This window comes from Photinus pyralis, unplaced genomic scaffold (genome assembly GCF_008802855.1).
Source record: "Photinus pyralis isolate 1611_PpyrPB1 unplaced genomic scaffold, Ppyr1.3 Ppyr1.4_LG9, whole genome shotgun sequence".
Classification (NCBI taxonomy): Eukaryota; Metazoa; Arthropoda; class Insecta; order Coleoptera; family Lampyridae; genus Photinus; species Photinus pyralis.
In genome coordinates, this window is record NW_022170878.1 from 14463339 (window position 1) to 14481065 (window position 17727).

The 17727-nt window shown below is 41.8% G+C and overlaps 5 protein-coding genes across 5 annotated transcripts; 3 read left to right on the forward strand and 2 right to left on the reverse strand.

Annotated features, from left to right (window-relative positions):
- The first annotated feature begins 1118 nt into the window (after positions 1-1118).
- LOC116180003 lies at positions 1119-1676 on the forward strand. Its single transcript, XM_031499823.1, has one exon. It carries the CDS (start codon positions 1119-1121, stop codon positions 1674-1676), a length of 558 nt encoding a protein of 185 aa, XP_031355683.1.
- Positions 1677-1682: 6 nt separating this feature from the next.
- On the forward strand, positions 1683-2634 carry LOC116181479 (UDP-glucuronosyltransferase 2B33-like). The gene is made up of 3 exons (XM_031501861.1): positions 1683-1906; positions 1956-2242; positions 2289-2634. The coding sequence occupies exons 1-3, from the start codon at positions 1685-1687 to the stop codon at positions 2572-2574; spliced, it is 795 nt and encodes a 264-aa protein (XP_031357721.1). The 5' UTR covers positions 1683-1684; the 3' UTR covers positions 2575-2634.
- Positions 2635-4648: 2014 nt separating this feature from the next.
- LOC116181343 (UDP-glucuronosyltransferase 2B7-like) lies at positions 4649-6409 on the reverse strand. Its single transcript, XM_031501673.1, has 4 exons — positions 5584-6409; positions 5314-5536; positions 5044-5263; positions 4649-4996 (listed from the first exon to the last, which is right to left on the reverse strand). The coding sequence occupies exons 1-4, from the start codon at positions 6397-6399 to the stop codon at positions 4708-4710; spliced, it is 1548 nt and encodes a 515-aa protein (XP_031357533.1). The 5' UTR covers positions 6400-6409; the 3' UTR covers positions 4649-4707.
- Positions 6410-10358: 3949 nt separating this feature from the next.
- On the reverse strand, positions 10359-12093 carry LOC116181004 (UDP-glucuronosyltransferase 2B15-like). Its single transcript, XM_031501215.1, has 4 exons — positions 11287-12093; positions 11019-11241; positions 10752-10971; positions 10359-10705 (listed from the first exon to the last, which is right to left on the reverse strand). The coding sequence occupies exons 1-4, from the start codon at positions 12091-12093 to the stop codon at positions 10420-10422; spliced, it is 1536 nt and encodes a 511-aa protein (XP_031357075.1). The 3' UTR covers positions 10359-10419.
- A 3896-nt stretch (positions 12094-15989) lies between these two features.
- Positions 15990-17727, forward strand: LOC116181215 (UDP-glucuronosyltransferase 2B15-like). Its single transcript, XM_031501512.1, has 4 exons — positions 15990-16816; positions 16864-17086; positions 17137-17356; positions 17404-17727. Exons 1-4 carry the CDS (start codon positions 16001-16003, stop codon positions 17690-17692), a joined length of 1548 nt encoding a protein of 515 aa, XP_031357372.1. The 5' UTR covers positions 15990-16000; the 3' UTR covers positions 17693-17727.

The window sequence follows — 17727 nt, forward strand, 5'->3', positions numbered from 1 at the left end:
TGTCTAATGTCTAATGTCTAATGTCTAATGTCTAATGTCTAATGTCTAATGTCTAATGTCTAATGTGTAATGTCTAATGTCTAATGTCTAATGTCTAATGTCTAATGTCTAATGTCTAATGTCTAATGTCTAATGTCTAATGTCTAATGTCTAATGTCTAATGTCTAATGTCTATTGTCTAATGTCTAATGTCTAATGTCTAATGTCTAATGTCTAATGTCTAATGTCTAATGTCTAATGTCTAATGTCTAATGTCTAATGTCTAATGTCTAATGTGTAATGTCTAATGTCTAATGTCTAATGTCTAATGTCTAATGTCTAATGTCTAATGTCTAATGTCTAATGTCTAATGTCTAATGTCTAATGTCTAATGTCTAATGTCTAATGTCTAATGTCTGATGTCTGATGTCTGATGTCTGATGTCTGATGTCTGATGTCTGATGTCTAATGTCTGATGTCTAATGTCTGATATTTGATATACACGTGAAAATGGAGTAAAATGTGAGCAATGCGCTGTTGAGGTGCGAAGGAGAGTGTTGGTAAAGGAAGCAAAGGTGTCAGAAGTAGGCATAAAACGCGCCGAAATAGTTACTGTGGCTTGAAAAAGGTGAAAAGGGGCGAACTCAAAAGCAAGAAATTGTGGGGAAGAAGCCCTAAAACAATTAAACTAGGAATGAAGAAAGTGTGAGGAACTGTAAATGTGAAAAAAGGTTCTGGGATTTGTAAGAGAAGTGGGATGAAAACTTGTAGGAGGGGTTTCTAAAGAATGAATGTGAAGTAGTCGCGGTATAGACATGAAGAAAACGTGCAGATTAAGTGAAGGGGGCGTGAGTAGAGAGACTCAGCCGCGGTGAACAGAGCAAGATGAATGCTCATAATTAAAACATGCCCAGACGTGACGGAAGGTGATGATTTAAACGAGTATATCAGTTAACAATTAAGAAACCCAGTTACCGATCTAAAAAACTTGCTAATCATTTAGTAGCTGAAATTGCTGAACAAGGACAGGAACAGTTTTATCTTTTTTTTTAATTGATCTGATATCCCAATATCTTTAAGTACCGCGTGAGGTTTAATTAAAATACAGTAGGTAGAGAATAATTTTCCTCTCTGTCATGATGAAGGTGCAGTGCGCGCTGTTGCTTGCGTTTCTCGATCTGTTCGAATGCGCCCGTATTTTGGGCTTAATTCCAATACCATCATATAGTCATCAAGTTGTTTTCCAACCGTTATGGAAAGAATTATCTCTGCGTGGACACCAAGTGACGGTTCTAACGACGAATCCCATGAATGATACTTCGCTCACAAATTTAACCGAAATCGATTTGAGTTTCTCGTATAAGTTTTTGGAGGAGAAGCCTGCAGAAATCATTGGTTCGGGACAGTTAAAGGCGTGGAGTTTGGGAGTGCAAGCATTTAACAGCGTGGCCGATGCCCAACTACGACATCACGAAGTTCAACGACTTATACAAAGCCCCGATGACGGCTACGACCTCGTAATCGCAGAGTACGTGCTACCCGCCCCACTGTACTTCGCAAGAAAGTTCAACTGTCCCTATATCGGGGTAATATCGACTGATGGGACAAACTACATATACCAACAGATTGGAAACCCTGCCCATTCCATTATCTACCCAAACTCATTGATGAGAGTTCATGGTCAAAGCGCATTTTAATGGTACTGATGGACCTTTACATCGAATTTGGAACTGGACTCTTCCAGGGTCAGGAGGAGATTGGTCAAAGACATTTCCAAGACAATACTCCTGTAAAAAACCTTTTGCAAAACGTCAGTTTGCTGTTCGTCAATCGAGATCCAATATTCCACAAAATCAGGCCACTACTTCCGTCCGTCATTCCAATCGGGGGAAGTCTAGTCCGAATTCCGGTTAAACCGTTGGAAAAGGTTAGCGCACTGATTAAGTAAACCACGCTAACGAAAATTATGTTTTCAGAGTATTAGGAGGTATTTGGACGGTTCTCACCAGGGCTTCATTTACTTCAGTTTAGGCTCAAATGTAAAAAGCAAAGATATTCCATCTAGCACCCTGAATACGATACTGGAAACGTTCCGTGAGCTCCCCTACAGGATACTTTGGAAGGTTGGGATGCCCTTTTTTGTCGATCAACCGTTTAATGTTCAACAAATGGTGTCCTTGGGGTTCGCTCTGTCAGTCGATTACAAGACGATGTCCAAAGAGACCTTCAAACAGGCCATCTTGGAAGTTATTAATAATGACAAGTATGTTAATGCCCTCTGAGGTCAAGAATGACGTGATTTTCTGCAGATATCGTAACCGAATTAGGGAGTTGGCGAATCTGGTGGAAGATCAGCCGATGACCGGTCTAGAGCGGGCTGTGTGGTGGACTGAGTACGTTATTCGTCACAAAGGCGCTGCTCATTTGAAAAGTCCAGCACTCGACATGCCTTGGTATCAGTACTACTTTTTGGATGTCATCTCCGTGTTACTTTTCACTTTGATTGGGGCACTCTATTTCATGGTGAAAGTGATAAAAGCAACCCTACGCGCGCTATGGCGAAACGTTGTGAGGTCCAAAGGAAAGAAGAATTAGTTTTAGGTTAGAACTTAATTTATTGTATTTCCTGTAAGTAGTAAAACAGGAAGAATAGTCCAAGTGTGGCAATTAATAGCCAAAACATGCAACAGCTGACTGTGTACACTGTTCGAACTGTGGCTGAGATGGGAATTTCCTTAGATCAGTTTCGAGTATTCCGCCGACTACTCCGAATTAGGTTTTTCCGCAGTTTTCCTAATTCGTAAGGTAAATACCGGAGTAGTATAGAACACTTAAGATCTTCTACAGAGACACCTCTAAAAAGCATTAGGTTGGTCACTCTATAATTGGCCGAAAGCCTGTTGAGGGGCCAGAACAAGAGGTGGACAGTAAATAAATAAATGAATTTTAATTCATTTATTCATTTACTGTCCCTCTCTAGGGTAAATCAATATAGGTCAACCGCTTCAATGCTTTTCTAAATAAGAAAGTTGGAACCGCGCATGCGCAAATCTAAATTTTGAAACTAACGTTAGATTTTCCTTTGTTCCAAGCGCCTATGTATCAAATTTCATTCAAATACTTTTATAAATAACAAAGTTTGCAATTCGGTTTATAAATGGTCGGGATGCTAAAAGGGCACTGTGAATTTTGAATCGATTCGACTTAACTTTTGGCATTGCGTATTATACGCTTAGACCATATAGTACATGGACTGCTATTAGCCCTATGCTTTGAATACAAAATGGGTGGTCACGGATAGAGGGCACTGTAGTCGTGGGTATGTGAATCTCAGGGTAAACTAAAGTCGTATGAACACCACTCGGATCGCGTAAAGAGTAGCTTTTATGGCAACCGCGTAGTACGATACTCTTGATTATCTTCTATACTGCCACAAATAAGAATAGGTTTGCTTTTTTTTGGCTTATCTAGGCGATTAATTAATTGACGTTTGTGAATTTATAGGTTGGCAGCCCCAAATCGTGTCTCAACGGACAATTTCGGACAGACTCGTTTACCCTGAAACGCACATACCCAGGCGATGTCCTTGACTATATTTTAATTACAATTAGCAGTCCATGTACTATATGGTCTAAGATTATACGGCTAAAGGTATGCCCATATTGAATGCAATTCAGTTCATAACAAAAGTGTAAAATTATGACACATGTAAAAAACGGTTTTTGTTTTTCTTACAATAACTTTTTTAGCAATAAACGCAGAAAATTTCCTTCCTTGGTGCAAGCCTCGACACCATAACGAACCAAATAGCGAAAAAAGTAGAACAATAGCTCTTAAGATAAAGAACTAGTAGCGCCTCAACGGACGGACGGACGGACAAAGTGGCCACCATAGCGCGTTTTTCTATTTTTGGGAAATGCGCTAAAAAATGGGCCAAGAGTGAAGTAGACGCGTGGAATACGTGAAGAAGGCGGGAATGTGAACTAGTGGTAAAGGAGGGGAAGAAGAGATGAGGAATGTGTAAGCAAACCTGAAGGGGACGTAAGGAACAAGGGATTTGAAACAGTTGCAAGTAAGACAAGACATGCAGATGAATAAAAATAACCAGGAAGAACTGAAAGAAGTGACAGAAAAAGACGTGAAATGTGCGTGAAGTAGTTCTAAAGTTTAATGGAAAAAGGAGAGAAACGGTATGAAAAAGCGCTAGAAAAGGCTAAAGGAGGCGTAAGAAGAGAGCGACGAATATAAAAGAGCGACAGGGAAAATTTAGTTTAGAGTTTGATGTTTTTATATACTTTAGGGTTACCCCTCACAAGCAAGGAGGGGGTACTGTAACAGGAAGGTTTGAATTTATATTATTGCAAGTTAAAAAGTGCCCGTTGGGCGGGTATGAGACGTGATTTTGGTTGTTATGGTTGATTCCGACTAAAGGCTCACGACACCAAGGGAGTGGGGTGAGGTCAATCGTATGGGAAAGTGTGTAAGACGTTCCGTATCTTTGCAATAGACATCTCTAACGAATTGTTATGCGCGGGAAACCATTGAAGAAGAATTAAGAGAGGAACAGATTATCCACGTGAAGTTAATATTGTGCCCTGGGCAAAATGTAGCATAATAATAAGGGACCAAAAACGGTATTTATAAAAGTTATTTATTCAACAAGCACACATTTACTAAAATGCCGTCCAAAACAGCAGTGTTCCTAAGACTGCTAGAACCCATTACTCCTTATTCCTTCTTAGGTTTCGTACTTTTCCCTGAAATTCGCTTAAGGACCCAAATGATGATCCTCAAAGTCTTAATAACTGCGAAGGTGGCAACGGACAACGTAACAAAAACAATAGCGGAAACGTCCAAAAGATAATACTGGTACCACGGCAAGTCCAGAAAGGGACTTCTGAAGTGCGGAGCGCCTTTGTGGCGTAAGACGTACTCTGTCCACCAAACCGCGCGCTCCAGCCCAGTCATCGGCTGATCTTCGACCAAGTCGGCCAACTCTCTAACGCGTTCTCTGTAACTGAACCACCCTCAAAGATATAACGCCGCCGTTTTGGTGTATCTCACCTTGGATTTCGAATAACTTCTATAATGGCGCTTTCCAGTTCCTCCGTGGTCATTGTTTGGTAGTCCACGTACTGGGCAATTCCCATGCCTACCATTTTCTTGACATTGTACGGCTGGTCAGCAAAAAAGGGCATGCCAACCATAGGTATCTTGGCGTGGACAGCTTCGTGCATTGAGTGCACACCTCCATGAGTGATAAACAGCTTGAGATTAGGATGATCTGCAAGTTGGCCGAAGTTACTTGGATTACTCACCTTAACGAAGGCTTACCTAACACTTCCATCTGGGACACCCATCTTAAAATGTGGACGTTACTAGGCTTATCAGCGAGATCGTCCAGCTCATACTTCCACAGCACTTTGTATGGGAGCTTCCGAAAGGTATCAAGAATAACATTCAGGGCGTGTGGAGGAATATCCTTGCTTTTAACGTTAGTACCTAAACTAAAGTAGATGAAACCCTCGGATGCTCCGTCTAAAATCTTCTTTACCCTCTGAAACAGCATTAATGTCACGCATGGTTAGTCGCCTAGTCACTTACATTCTCAAGAGGTTTTACGGGTACCCTAGCGATCGTGCCTCCAATCTGAATAACAGACGGAAGCAGTGGTCGTTTGTAATCAAAAACTGGATCAGAATTTACGAATAGTAAGCTCAGTTCGTTTCTGATGGTCTCGCCTGGAGTGCGGTCACGAAAATGCTCCCACACGGTTTCCTCCTCCAACTCTTTCAGTTTAGGCCCCACGAAACTTAAGAATAATTCAAATAGAACTATTTGCACTCGCTGAAACAGGGACGATTTCCCGTACACGCCGATTACGATATCGGGATATACGATCGGATGTGCAGGGTGGCCAAATAACCTGTAGATAACGTTGCTGGAATCAAGACTGTGCACCCCTATGTAAGGGCAGTTAAATCTTCTCGAAAAGTATAGCATGGGCGAGGACATGTACTCGGCGATAAGCAGGTCAAAGCGCCCATCGGGATCGTTGATGAGTTTTTGCACTTGGTGATGTTGAAGTTGGTGCACGTTGACGTCGTGGAAGACCCTAATTGACAATTCCATTACCTTGAAGATATTGTGACTGGAGTTGACAATTTCCATAACTTTGTCGTCCAGGATTTTGATCGAGAAGCTTAGGTCAATCTCGGTTAGGTTTTTTAGAGATGGGTCCTTGATTGGGTGAGTTGTGAGTACCGTCACTTGGTGGCCACGTAGTGATAGCTCCTTCCATAGCGGTTGAAATGGCACTTGGTGACTGTATGAGGGGGTTGGGATTATACCTAAGATTCGCGCACCTTCTCCCACATTTGTGAGGGTGAATATAGTTACAACAGCTTTCACTACATTCATATTGCCCTAGATTGATGCCAACTGATCGCTGATAAATTTGGAAGCGACCTTTGAAATCACGACTACGCTATCATACCTTGTCTGCAGATTAAATTATTATATAATTTCAAAATCACATGCGATAACTAACTACAAAACCAAACGGGTTCGGGCGTATCAAATTTGTTGCAGATCCTGTGAATTCTTAGAGTTGTTGGTTCTTCCCATCATTTCATGGTCCAATCTCTTGATTCCAATTATCTCCTCTCATTCCTCAATGCCTAATTGTGTATTTTATGCTTTTCATATCCCTCTTGCCAGATTTTAACGATTTTAGTTACCATATTCCTGTACTTTCTTTCAACCTTCCGATTATCAATGTTCCTCCGGCTTCTGTGTTACCATTGCTGTTTTCAGGTTCTGTTTTCCAGCTTCCAGTTTCCGCATTAAAGTTTTTTGGCTGTTTTTCCTAGTTTTCAAAAATGCCCGTTTCAAGATTCCAGCTTTCATATTCCAACTGCGCCCTAGAAAGAGATTCCAGTTTCTTAGTTCCAGATACTATTTTCGATATTTTGGTTTTTTCATAATCCAGTCTACAGAATACAATTAAGAGCGTGACGACTTGGTGGCCGATTCCCATTTCTAGAAATTCCGGATCCTAATACCCAGTTAAGTGTTTGTTTTACAAAGGTTTGCAAGTTACACAATCCCAGTTCCAATATCCATGTTCTGCTTTTCAGCTCTCAGGATTTAGTTACCAGTTCATAGTTTCTTGTTATCCACTTACATATTCAGTATCCGGATTTTAGATCGCAATTTTCATATTCCAGTTTCCAGAACTCAGTTTTTTATTTCCAGTTGCAAAATACTAGCTCCCAGTTCGTCTCGATTCAAATCCCAGGTTTTACATTCCAGCTTTGAGGTATGTATTAGTTTTTCATTCCTCACTGCCAAATTATTGCTCCTCCCATATACCTACAATTTTTATATTCCAGTTTCCAATTCTAGATTCTACTTTCCAGTTGCTTCCATTAGTTTCCATATTCAAATCTCCAAGTTGTAGCTGTCGGATTTCAGATACTCCACATTCCACTTTCTATATCCACTTTCCAAATTGAAACTGTTGTTTCCCTGTTGCTATTTTTAACATCCTTTATAATTTTTCAAACATTCCAAATTCCAAAATCGAGTTTCCAGGTTCCAAATTCCAAATTTGATACTTTAGTTTCCAGTTTTCGGGTACTATATTCCAGTTTCTACATTTCAGTTTCTAGATACTATCTTTAATATTCCAGTTTTGGGAATCTAGATTCCAGTTTCTGGATCCCTGGAATTGCGTCTTCCGACTTATATTCCAACATCTCAGTTTCCCGTTCCTCGTCTTCCGTGTTTAAGTTTCATTATGTAGTTTTCACCTTCTGGGTTCTATTAGAATCATCAAATTTCAGTCTTTTTATGCTAGTCTTTCCAGATTTCAACTTTCCATAACCTCTTTTCCAGGTTACATTTCAACCTAGTTTCAGATTTGTCAATTTTTCTTCATAGGATAGCACTCAAATGCATGGACTCTTAAACTTTTTGGCAAAGTACAGCGGTTTGTTTGCTTATCGTATGGGTGGCACTCTCGGGTTACAGACGTTTTTAGATCGCACCGACAGCCATCTGCGTTACCCACCGACAGTCGTAGTATGACTGCCGAGATTGCCAACTTCGAACTTCCAAGAACTTCTAGGGTCGTTGATTGGATCTGTCGCTAGTACCGGCACTTGATCTCCGCGCAGAGCTAATTCTTATATACAATATCAAAAGAATCGGTGTTTATATTTAGGTTGCAAATGGTACAGTCCTCTTTTGAAAAAGCTCCCTCTAAGAAAAACTGAAAACTGGGTCGCTTTTGGGTTGATACAGTTGAATATTTAGAACTCATTCTGGTAAAAATTGTTGTAGTTATAGAAATTTGTAGATAACGGCCGCATTCAAAGCTTGCGTTTCTCCTCCTCGGTTCCATACGCGCTGCATTAAAGCAAATTGTCTTTATCAGAATTTTAATAACACGTGAACTGCGTTACGTATTTTGGCTTCCGACTATTTGCACAATTTCATACACGAGCTTAACTAGGATTTACTATAATTTAGACCCACAGACGATCTTTGTCAAAATTGTTCTGCGATTAAATGTGATAGGGCCACTGTAATTGCCTCCAGTACCCGTTGTTTGCGGCGATCTCTCTTAAAACCGTGCGATCCAAATTGGACTGCCCTCTCCCCTCTCACTGATTTATTTATAATGAAGTTTCCTAGTGAAGAAATAACCGAAACGGAACCATAGCACGGCGTGCCCTGTAAACCAATGGAAAACCTGCATTTTTGTTATCTCGCTTGCTCGATTATCGCTGCACCCAACTCGTGTTCACCTTCCCCATGAAGCGGTACATATATAAATTTTCTTTCGGGTCTGTTCCTGTCAATAAAGAAGCTGAAGTCTGTCTCCTATCAAGGTGACACAGAAATTGACCACATGCTCGATAGTTTCATCTGCATCACCACAGGAACCCATCTGTGTACCAAAGTGAAACGGCCCGGGCCATATCTCTCCGCGTGAGGAGGGGATCGGATTTGAGGGTTTTCTCCTAGATCCTCCCGTGCTGCTTCTATCCTTCAACGCATCTACTCAATCCAATGGTCCTAGAAGTGCATCCATTGCCAAAGTTGGCGTGATCTTCCTTGCTCCAGTGACCCCCAGCTATTGTCTGTCGGTTTCCCTGCACATGGCAAGCCACCATACAATTGCACCGTAAAGTTGAGGATTCAAATCCCATCTACCGCCAAAAGCAGTTGGCGTCTGAAGAGTGAGTGCTCTCCCTCTATTTGGGAATGCAAAAATCGCGGTCTTTTCCTGGAATAAGGAAAGAAGCCATGGCTGCTGCGCCATCTATCCACCCGTCCAAGAGCTATTTCGTGGGGTTTCGAAACTTTCGGTTATAAATACCACCGGTCACCCTCCACGCATCCCTGTGTGGAGTGTGGAAGAACCCGTCGAGAATTAAGCACCACAGCAGTGGAGAGAACACTCTCCCCGCTCTACGCTCTGCTAACCGAGAGCGCCATTTCCGTCGCAACGGCTCATTTGGTGATGGTGGACGTTAGCGTCACAGGCAACCACAAACGGAAGCCTACCATTTCGACAGTACGTATGTGGAACCTCTTCTGAGACGACAGGAGGCAGGCCAAGTTCCTGCTCCGTCTTGCAGCTAAGAAAATCACTGATTAAATTAATACTAGATGCGTCTATCGGCATAAACATAGATCCTAGGTACAGTCAGTTATAATGAAGGAGTTCTCCACCTGACCTTGACCTCTTGCCCGCCCCTTAGATACCCAGCGTTCTTGTATGAGGCAAATTGCTTTACAGAAAAGTTACCTCGACCAGCAATGCTGATACACTCGGTTTCCAGTTTCTTGACCGTTTTAAGCCCTTGTCGCTGTCAAGAACCAACACAAGAGCCAGGAAATTGTAGCTTGTGGATTTTGTTAAAGTTCTGCCGCTGAACCGCCCAATAGGGTCTTCCAAAGGTCTGTCTCGAAACCATAGGCGAATAAGAGGGACGGTCCCTCTCTAGCCGTGACACGGTCCACCAGTCTTCGGCCAAAATGGCACTCTGCAGGTTTCCAGTGGAACCTCGTCAGAAGAGTAAGAGGTTTCCCCGCTGTGGCGCATTTAGTGCAGCCATGAGGCAATTTGACTGAGGTTCGGTAACGATGGCACACCAGCAACTCTGGGTAACCAAAAATCTTGGTGCCCTAAACCGGACCCTAGAGCGCTCCTTTTCGACCTTGTTCTCCGAGATCGACACCTTTTTAGGCTTTGGCGCATGACTCTCTTGGTCTGAGGTTTTAATCTTGAACTGACTCTTCCTGGTCATCGCTTTCTGTGCTCCAGGCGCTGTTATGGGGTTTGATTATTATTTGAACCATCCCTCCGGTTTTTATTACTTATTGGCAATACAATAAATTAAATTCTAACCTAAAAGTAGTACTAAACTAATTCTTCTTTGCTTTCGACCTCACAATGTTTCGCCTTAATGCGCGTAGGGTTGCCTTTATCACTTTCACCATGAAATAGAGTGACCCAATCAAAGTGAAAAGTAACACGGAGATGACATCCAAAAAGTAGTACTGATACCAAGGCATGTCGAGTGCCGGACTTTTGAAATGAGCAGCGCCTTTGTGACGAATAACGTACTCAGTCCACCACACAGCCCGCTCTAGACCGGTCATCGGCTGATCTTCCACCAGATTCGCCAACTCCCTAATTCGGTTATGGTATCTGAAGAAAATCACATCATTGTTGACCTCAGAGGCCACTAACGTACTTGTCATTATTAATAACTTCCAAGATGGCCTGTTTGAAGGTCTCTTTGGACATCGTCTTGTAATCGACTGACAGAGCGAACCCCAAGGACACCATTTGTTGAACATTGAACGGTTGATCGACAAAAAAGGGCATCCCAACCACAGGCACCCTCGCCTGAATCGTTTCCTCCATCGATTGTGCTCCGCCGTGCGTGATAAATAATTTCAAATTAGGATGCTCTGAAAGGCTAGTTCAAGAACGGCATTGACCAATGTAGTGCTCTTACTTAAAACCTCCATCTGAGAAATCCATTTTGATATCATCACATTCTCGGGTTTATTGGGCAAATCGTCCAGCTCGTACTTCCAAAGTATTCTGTACGGGATCTCACGAAGAGTTTCAAGGACCACGTCCATGGTACTCTCGGGAATGTCCTTGCTCTTAACATTTGATCCCAAGCTAAAATAGATGAAACCTTGATGAGCTTCATCCAAAAACTTTTTGACGCTCTGAAAGCTTACGGTCTGAAATTGCGCTGTTGGTATAGCACTTACCTTCTCTAGCGGATTCACTGGAATTCGAGCTATGTTCCCACCAATAGGAATAATCATCGGAAGTAGAGCCCTGGTGTAATGGAAGATGGGGTCAGTATTCACAAACAGTAAGCTTACATTCGCTAGCACTTCTGAAATCGGCGTATCGTCTCCGAAATGCTTCTTAGCGACCTTCTGCTGCTCTCCGTTGAAATCAAATATTTGAAAGTAGAGTTCGAACATCACTAAACCGATGCGGTCAAAAATACTAGATGTTCCGGAGATGCGAGAGAAAGGGTCCGGATAGACGATAGGGTGACCGTCATTGCCAACCTGTCGGTATACAGGATTGTTTCCGTCCATGGATAACACCCCTATACATGGACAGTTAAATCTCCTTGCGAAATACAAAGCACCTGCCATAAAATATTCGGCAATTACAAGATCAAAGTGTTCGTTTGGATCTTGTAACAACCTCTTCACCTGAGGATGCTGAAGTTGTGCGTCCATCACATTAGCAAACGACTTTATCGACAACGAGGTAGATTTTAAAATGTTTTGACTTGAATTAATAATCTCCAGTAGATTTTCTTCCAGAAACTTGTAGGAGAAGCTCAGATCGATTTCGGTTAAATTTGTAAGGGAATGATCTTTGATCGGGTTTGTGGTCAGTAGGATCACCTGGTGCCCGCGTAAGGATAACTCTTTCCATAGGGGTTGAAAGACGACTTGGTGACTGTACGAAGGAGTCGGTATCACCCCAAGAATTCGCGCACAATAACTCGATTGACTCAGACATATTACTAACACTACTTGGAAAACGTGCATTGTGGTACTAACGATTGTGATGCTTTCGGTATCTATAAGTAGTACTAGATTAGATGCTGCCTAGTCACTGGTGACGCCACCAAGCGGGAAATGATTTTTATAATGTAAAGTGCATCGTATTACGAACACCCTTAGGCTTATGGAAACTGATCTACGCTACGATAAATGACATAGTAATAAAAGTAAGAAATACAACTTAAGATGCAAAAAAAAACGCCTTGTGCGATTACACATCACACCCGTTAACAATTGTCTGCAATCTACAATTCAAAGTCCAAAATCTCAAGAACTTGAGGAATCGGAAGACCACAGGAAGTCAGAAGAAACCAAGGAATGGATCCCGTAGGTTGGAAAGAATTCGAATAATCGTGGATTATGTAACGGGAGCACTTAATGGTTTTTTTAAATTTTTTAAGTGTCAATTTTGCCTTTGTAAGGGAACTAGTGGTATACATATGACCTGAACATTTGGTTTGAGAGACTCAGACATTCTCACGTGGTCAGAAAACCGGCCACGCTTCAGACCCACCTGAGGGCTAACAGAAGGGTATGCGACGATTAGCTTTGCGTTATTGTTAAGCATCCTCCTCTTCATCTCCTTCTGCAGGAGACTTACTGAGGCAGTATCCTTAGCAGGGTTGGCACCTGCACCCTGTTTAACGACTGTCCTTCCTTTTTTGTCGCCAAGAGTCACATAAGGACCCCCCCCCCTGAGAGATTTGATAGTCGTATTCTTTTCAAATGAATTGCGCTCGTTATGCGCTCACATGCGCCACCGATAATAACTTTTGCGCCATTATCATTTTTTAGAAATCCGAAAATACATTTGGGAGATGCCAAGTGTACGTAGTCCCCCCCCCCCTCCCCGAACGTAATTTGTCGCTGGTAACTAGGTCACCTGATACATTTGGTCATGCGCTCAATTGCACCACTTCAATTAAAACTAGCGCCATTACAGTTAAGCCATGACAAATTTTCAAAAAAGTGGGAGGGGGGGCAACAACGTTTTTAAAAGTTGCTTTTTTATAACATCTTTACATACGAAAAAAAATCATTACTCGAAAGAGGAAGATACCTCTTTCGCATCTTCCATCGACCGCCTCTTTGTTAGCTGCCGCCGATTAACTTCAAACGCCTTTTCTGTATCAGAGTGTAGGCACATATAGTTTTGTTTTATTCGTAAGGCAAAGGTAGGAATTTGCCAAATAGGCAAACAAATTTGCTGTGACTAGCGCAGATACAACCTGCGCATGCGCCATTCTACACATTTATTTATTTATTATTGTACCAAATTCGGTTCCAAACGGTGCAGCCCTTTAGCTGGAAATGACAGTTTAACACGTTTGCGCATGCGCGATTCGCTCCAAAAGCTTTTCAGACTTCCTGGTGCTTCAAAACGTGTATTTCCGTAAAAAGTGAGGGGTCATTTTTTACCCCAATGCAATGCCTCCCTTACTAACTTGCGGGTAGTATTATATTAGTAAGAGTCTTATATTAGTACGAACGGTATTCAGTTTATGAGATGCCCATACTAAACATAAGAAAAAACTCACCCTGTATATTACCAAGATAAAGTGAATTTAAATGATTATTTGGAAGAATGGGAAAAAGTGAAACGGCCGTATTCAAGGCGCAATTCGCAATTTCTTCATGGGAGCGTTGATGATTTTTTCAAGGGTAGGCCAAGGGGAGCCGAGCAACAATACTGGTGGGCCAGGGCCCTCCCTGGGGCGCCACTGTGTCCCTCTTCGGAAATTGGTTTTTCCATATGTATTCATTCGGAATCCTGACCAATTCTTTCTTCTATCCATGAGTATCTATCATACCCACAACGTCATATCCTCTTACAAACTCCCAGAATTGGTAAAGACTTATCAGCCATCTCCGCTACATTACACAATATCATTTTCATGCTGCCCTTATTCATTTTTTTATTTCGTTTTTCTCTTTTCTTCTGTTGTTTGTTTACTTTCCCTCTATCTTCTCTTTTGCTGTTAGTTTCGCCTTCCAAACCCCACTCTTTCTTTTCTGTCTTTGGTACTCCATCTGTATTCTTATTGTTCACCATTAGTTTCCTATATCTTATATCCACATCTTACTTTCTTCCCTTTTGCTCTTCCCCTTTCGGCATCATCCTTTTTCAATTTTCTTCTTCGACTTTTATAATTTTTTCTATAACCTATTCTTTTTCCTTATCCCATTGCTCTTCCCTTCTCTTTTTTCTTCCCTTAATCCTTCGCTCTAGAGAGATACTGGGGAGTAGAATTTGGAAACTATACCAATTAAAACCTGGAAACTAGTTTTGGAGGTAAAAAACGGAAAAATAAGAACACAAATCTAATTCCTAAGAAATTCCAAGGGAAAATGTATAATCTGGAAATGGGAAACGGTAGGTTTGCAACACTGTAGATTGCAATAACTACAATTTGAAATGGACAACGTTTATCGCGCAACTGGATTTGTCTCCAAGTGAGGGGACTATTTAATGCGAAATATTAAAGCGAGTCTTTGAACTTTGGAAACTAGTAACTAGAAACTGGGAACTTGGAACTGGGAACTGGGAACTGAGAACTGGAAACTCTGAAAACTCTGGAAACTCCGGAAACTCCGGAAACTCTTGAAACTCTGGAACTGGAAACTAGAACTAACAGTTAGAAAACTAGGAATTTAGGAAACTAGGAAACTAGGAAACCGGGAAGCTAGGAAACTAGGAAGCTAGGAAACTAGGAAACTAGAAGACTAGGCAATTAGGAAACTAGAAAACTAGGAAATTAGGAAACTCGAAAACTAGGAAATTAGGAAACTACGGAACTAGGAATCTATAGGAAACTAGGAAACTAGGAAACTAGGAAAATAGGAAACAAGGGAACGATGAAACATTGTACCCGGAATTTAAAAACTTGTATTTCAAAAGCGGAATCTAGAAAGTGGAATTTAAGCAGAAAATGGGAAATTGGGATGAAATCTAGAACCCTACAGTGAGAACTTGGATTATGTATACTGAAATGGAACTTGGAAAATGAAATTACAATTGCAATGTGTTGGCGCAGAGAAGAGATTGGTATAAAAATGGCAAGTGGAACTCAATCACTAGCCTGGGCATTGGAAGTGGGAGGTTGGATCATAACTTAAGCGTGGGAAACCGAGCAGTGAACACTGAAACTGGAAATGGGAAGCAGCAATTGTTTTTTGTACCTAGAATTCCGAAATTGAAATAAGTAAACTAGAAATCGAAACTTGGAGATGATACCCAAGATGCTGGTGGAACGTTGGAAACCGGAAATCGGGAACTTGGTTAAAGTCAAGAATTAGGCAGCTAGTAATGAGGAGATTGGGATATAAAAACCCGAAATTGAAAAAAAGTTCATTTATGAAACTGAATGTGGAGATTGAAATCTGGTGATACGAATATGAAAAATGGAACCTGAAGGCGGATAACAAACAATTAGGAATTGAAGAATTGGATTTTGAAACTAGAACCCGACAGATGGACGATTAGGTTCCAGATCCGAGATCTGTAACTTAGTTGGAAACTGAAATAGGAAACTGGGGACTGGAATATAGATCCAGAAAATTGAAATTAAGAATTCGGCTCAGGAAACCCTGAATCGGAAAGCGGAACGGAAATTAAACACTGAGAAATGAGAATTGCAAACTAAAACATAAGAGCTGGAAACCGAGATGTTGGACCATGAAACGATCAGAAGAAGCCATAACGACCGCAGTAAATTTGATAAACTCGAACAAAAGTAAGCTCACCGAAACAGAAACCTTAAAATTACTGGGGACCGTTCCCCGTTTTTGGACACAGATAATTGTAATCTGCCAATTAGAAATGATAACACAGTGATGATTTATATGGCGATATGGTGACATCAGCGGTTAGTCGACATCAATCTAAAGCAATATGAATATAGTGAAAACTTTAGTAACAATATTAACCCTTACAAGAGTGGGAGAATGTGCGCGAATTTTAGGTATAATTCCAACCCCCTCGTACAGTCACCAAGTGCCATTTCAACCGTTATGGAAAGAGCTATCACTTCGTGGCCACCAAGTGACGGTACTCACATCTCATCCAATGAAGGACCCATCTCTAAAAAACCTAACCGAGATTGATCTAAGCTTCACAATCAAAATCCTGGAGGACAAAGTTCTGGAAATCGTCAACTCCAGTCACAATATTTTCAAGGTAATGGACTTGTCAATTAGGGTCTTTCACGACATCAACGTGCTCCAACTTCAACATCACCAAGTGCAAAAACTCATCAACGACCCCGATGGGCACTTTGACCTGCTTATCGCCGAGTACATGTCCTCGCCCATGCTATACTTTTCGAGAAGATTTAACTGCCCTTACATAGGGGTGCACAGTCTTGATTCCAGCAACGCCATCTACAGGTTATTTGGCCACCCCGCACATCCGATCGTATATCCCGATATCGTAATCGGGGTGTACGGGAAATCGTCCCTGTTTCAACGAGTGCAAATAATCCTATTCGAGTTATGCTTATATTTCATGGGGCCTAAACTAAGAGGGATGGAGGAGGAAACCGCGTGGAAGTATTTTGGTGACCGCACTCCCAGTGAGACCATAAGAAATGAACTGAGCTTGCTATTCATAAATTCTGATCCAGTTTTTGATTACAAACGACCACTGCTTCCGTCTGTTATTCAAATTGGTGGCACAATCGCTAGGGTACCCGTAAAACCTCTTGAGAATGTAGGTGACTAAGCGATTAATCATGCGTGACGTTAATGCTGTTTCAGAGGGTAAAGAAGATTTTAGACGGAGCATCCGAGGGTTTCATCTACTTTAGTTTAGGTAGTAACATTAAAAGTAAGGATATTTCTCCACGCACCCTGAATGTTATTCTTGATACCTTTTGGAAGCTCCCATACAAAGTGCTGTGGAAGTATGAGCTGGACGATCTCGCTAATAAGCCTAGTAACGTCCACATTTTAAGATGGGTGTCCCAGATGGAAGTATTAGGTAAGCCTTCGTTAAGGTGAGTAATCCAAGTAACGTTGGCTAACTTGCAGGTCATCCTAATCTCAAGCTGTTTATCACTCATGGAGGTCTACACTCAATGCATGAAGCTGTCCACGCTAGAGTGCCTATGGTTGGCATGCCCTTCTCTAATGACCAGCCGTACAATGTTAAGAAAATGGTAGGCATGGGAATCGCCCTGCACGTTGACTACCACACAATGACCACGGAAGAGCTGGAAAACGCCATCGTGGAAGTTATTCGAAATCCAAGGTAAGAGACACCAAAACAGCGCCGGTATACCTTTGAGGGTGGTTCAGTTACAGGGAACGCGTTAAGGAATTGGCCGAATTGGTCGAAGGTCAGCCGATGACTGGGCTGGAGCGCGCGGTTTGGTGGACAGAGCACGTCTTACGTCACAAAGGCGCCCCGCACTTCAGAAGTCCCTTTCTGGACGTGCCGTGGTATCAATATTACCTCTTGGACGTTTCCGCTATGATTTTACTTACTTTATCCGTTGTCACCTTCGTACTTAGTACTCTCTTGAGGCGCGTCATTTGGATCTTTAAGCGCCTTTCGCTAAAAAATACGAAAAGTAAAAAGGAATAGGAAGCAGGGCTGGTTTCTAGCACACTGCTACTTTG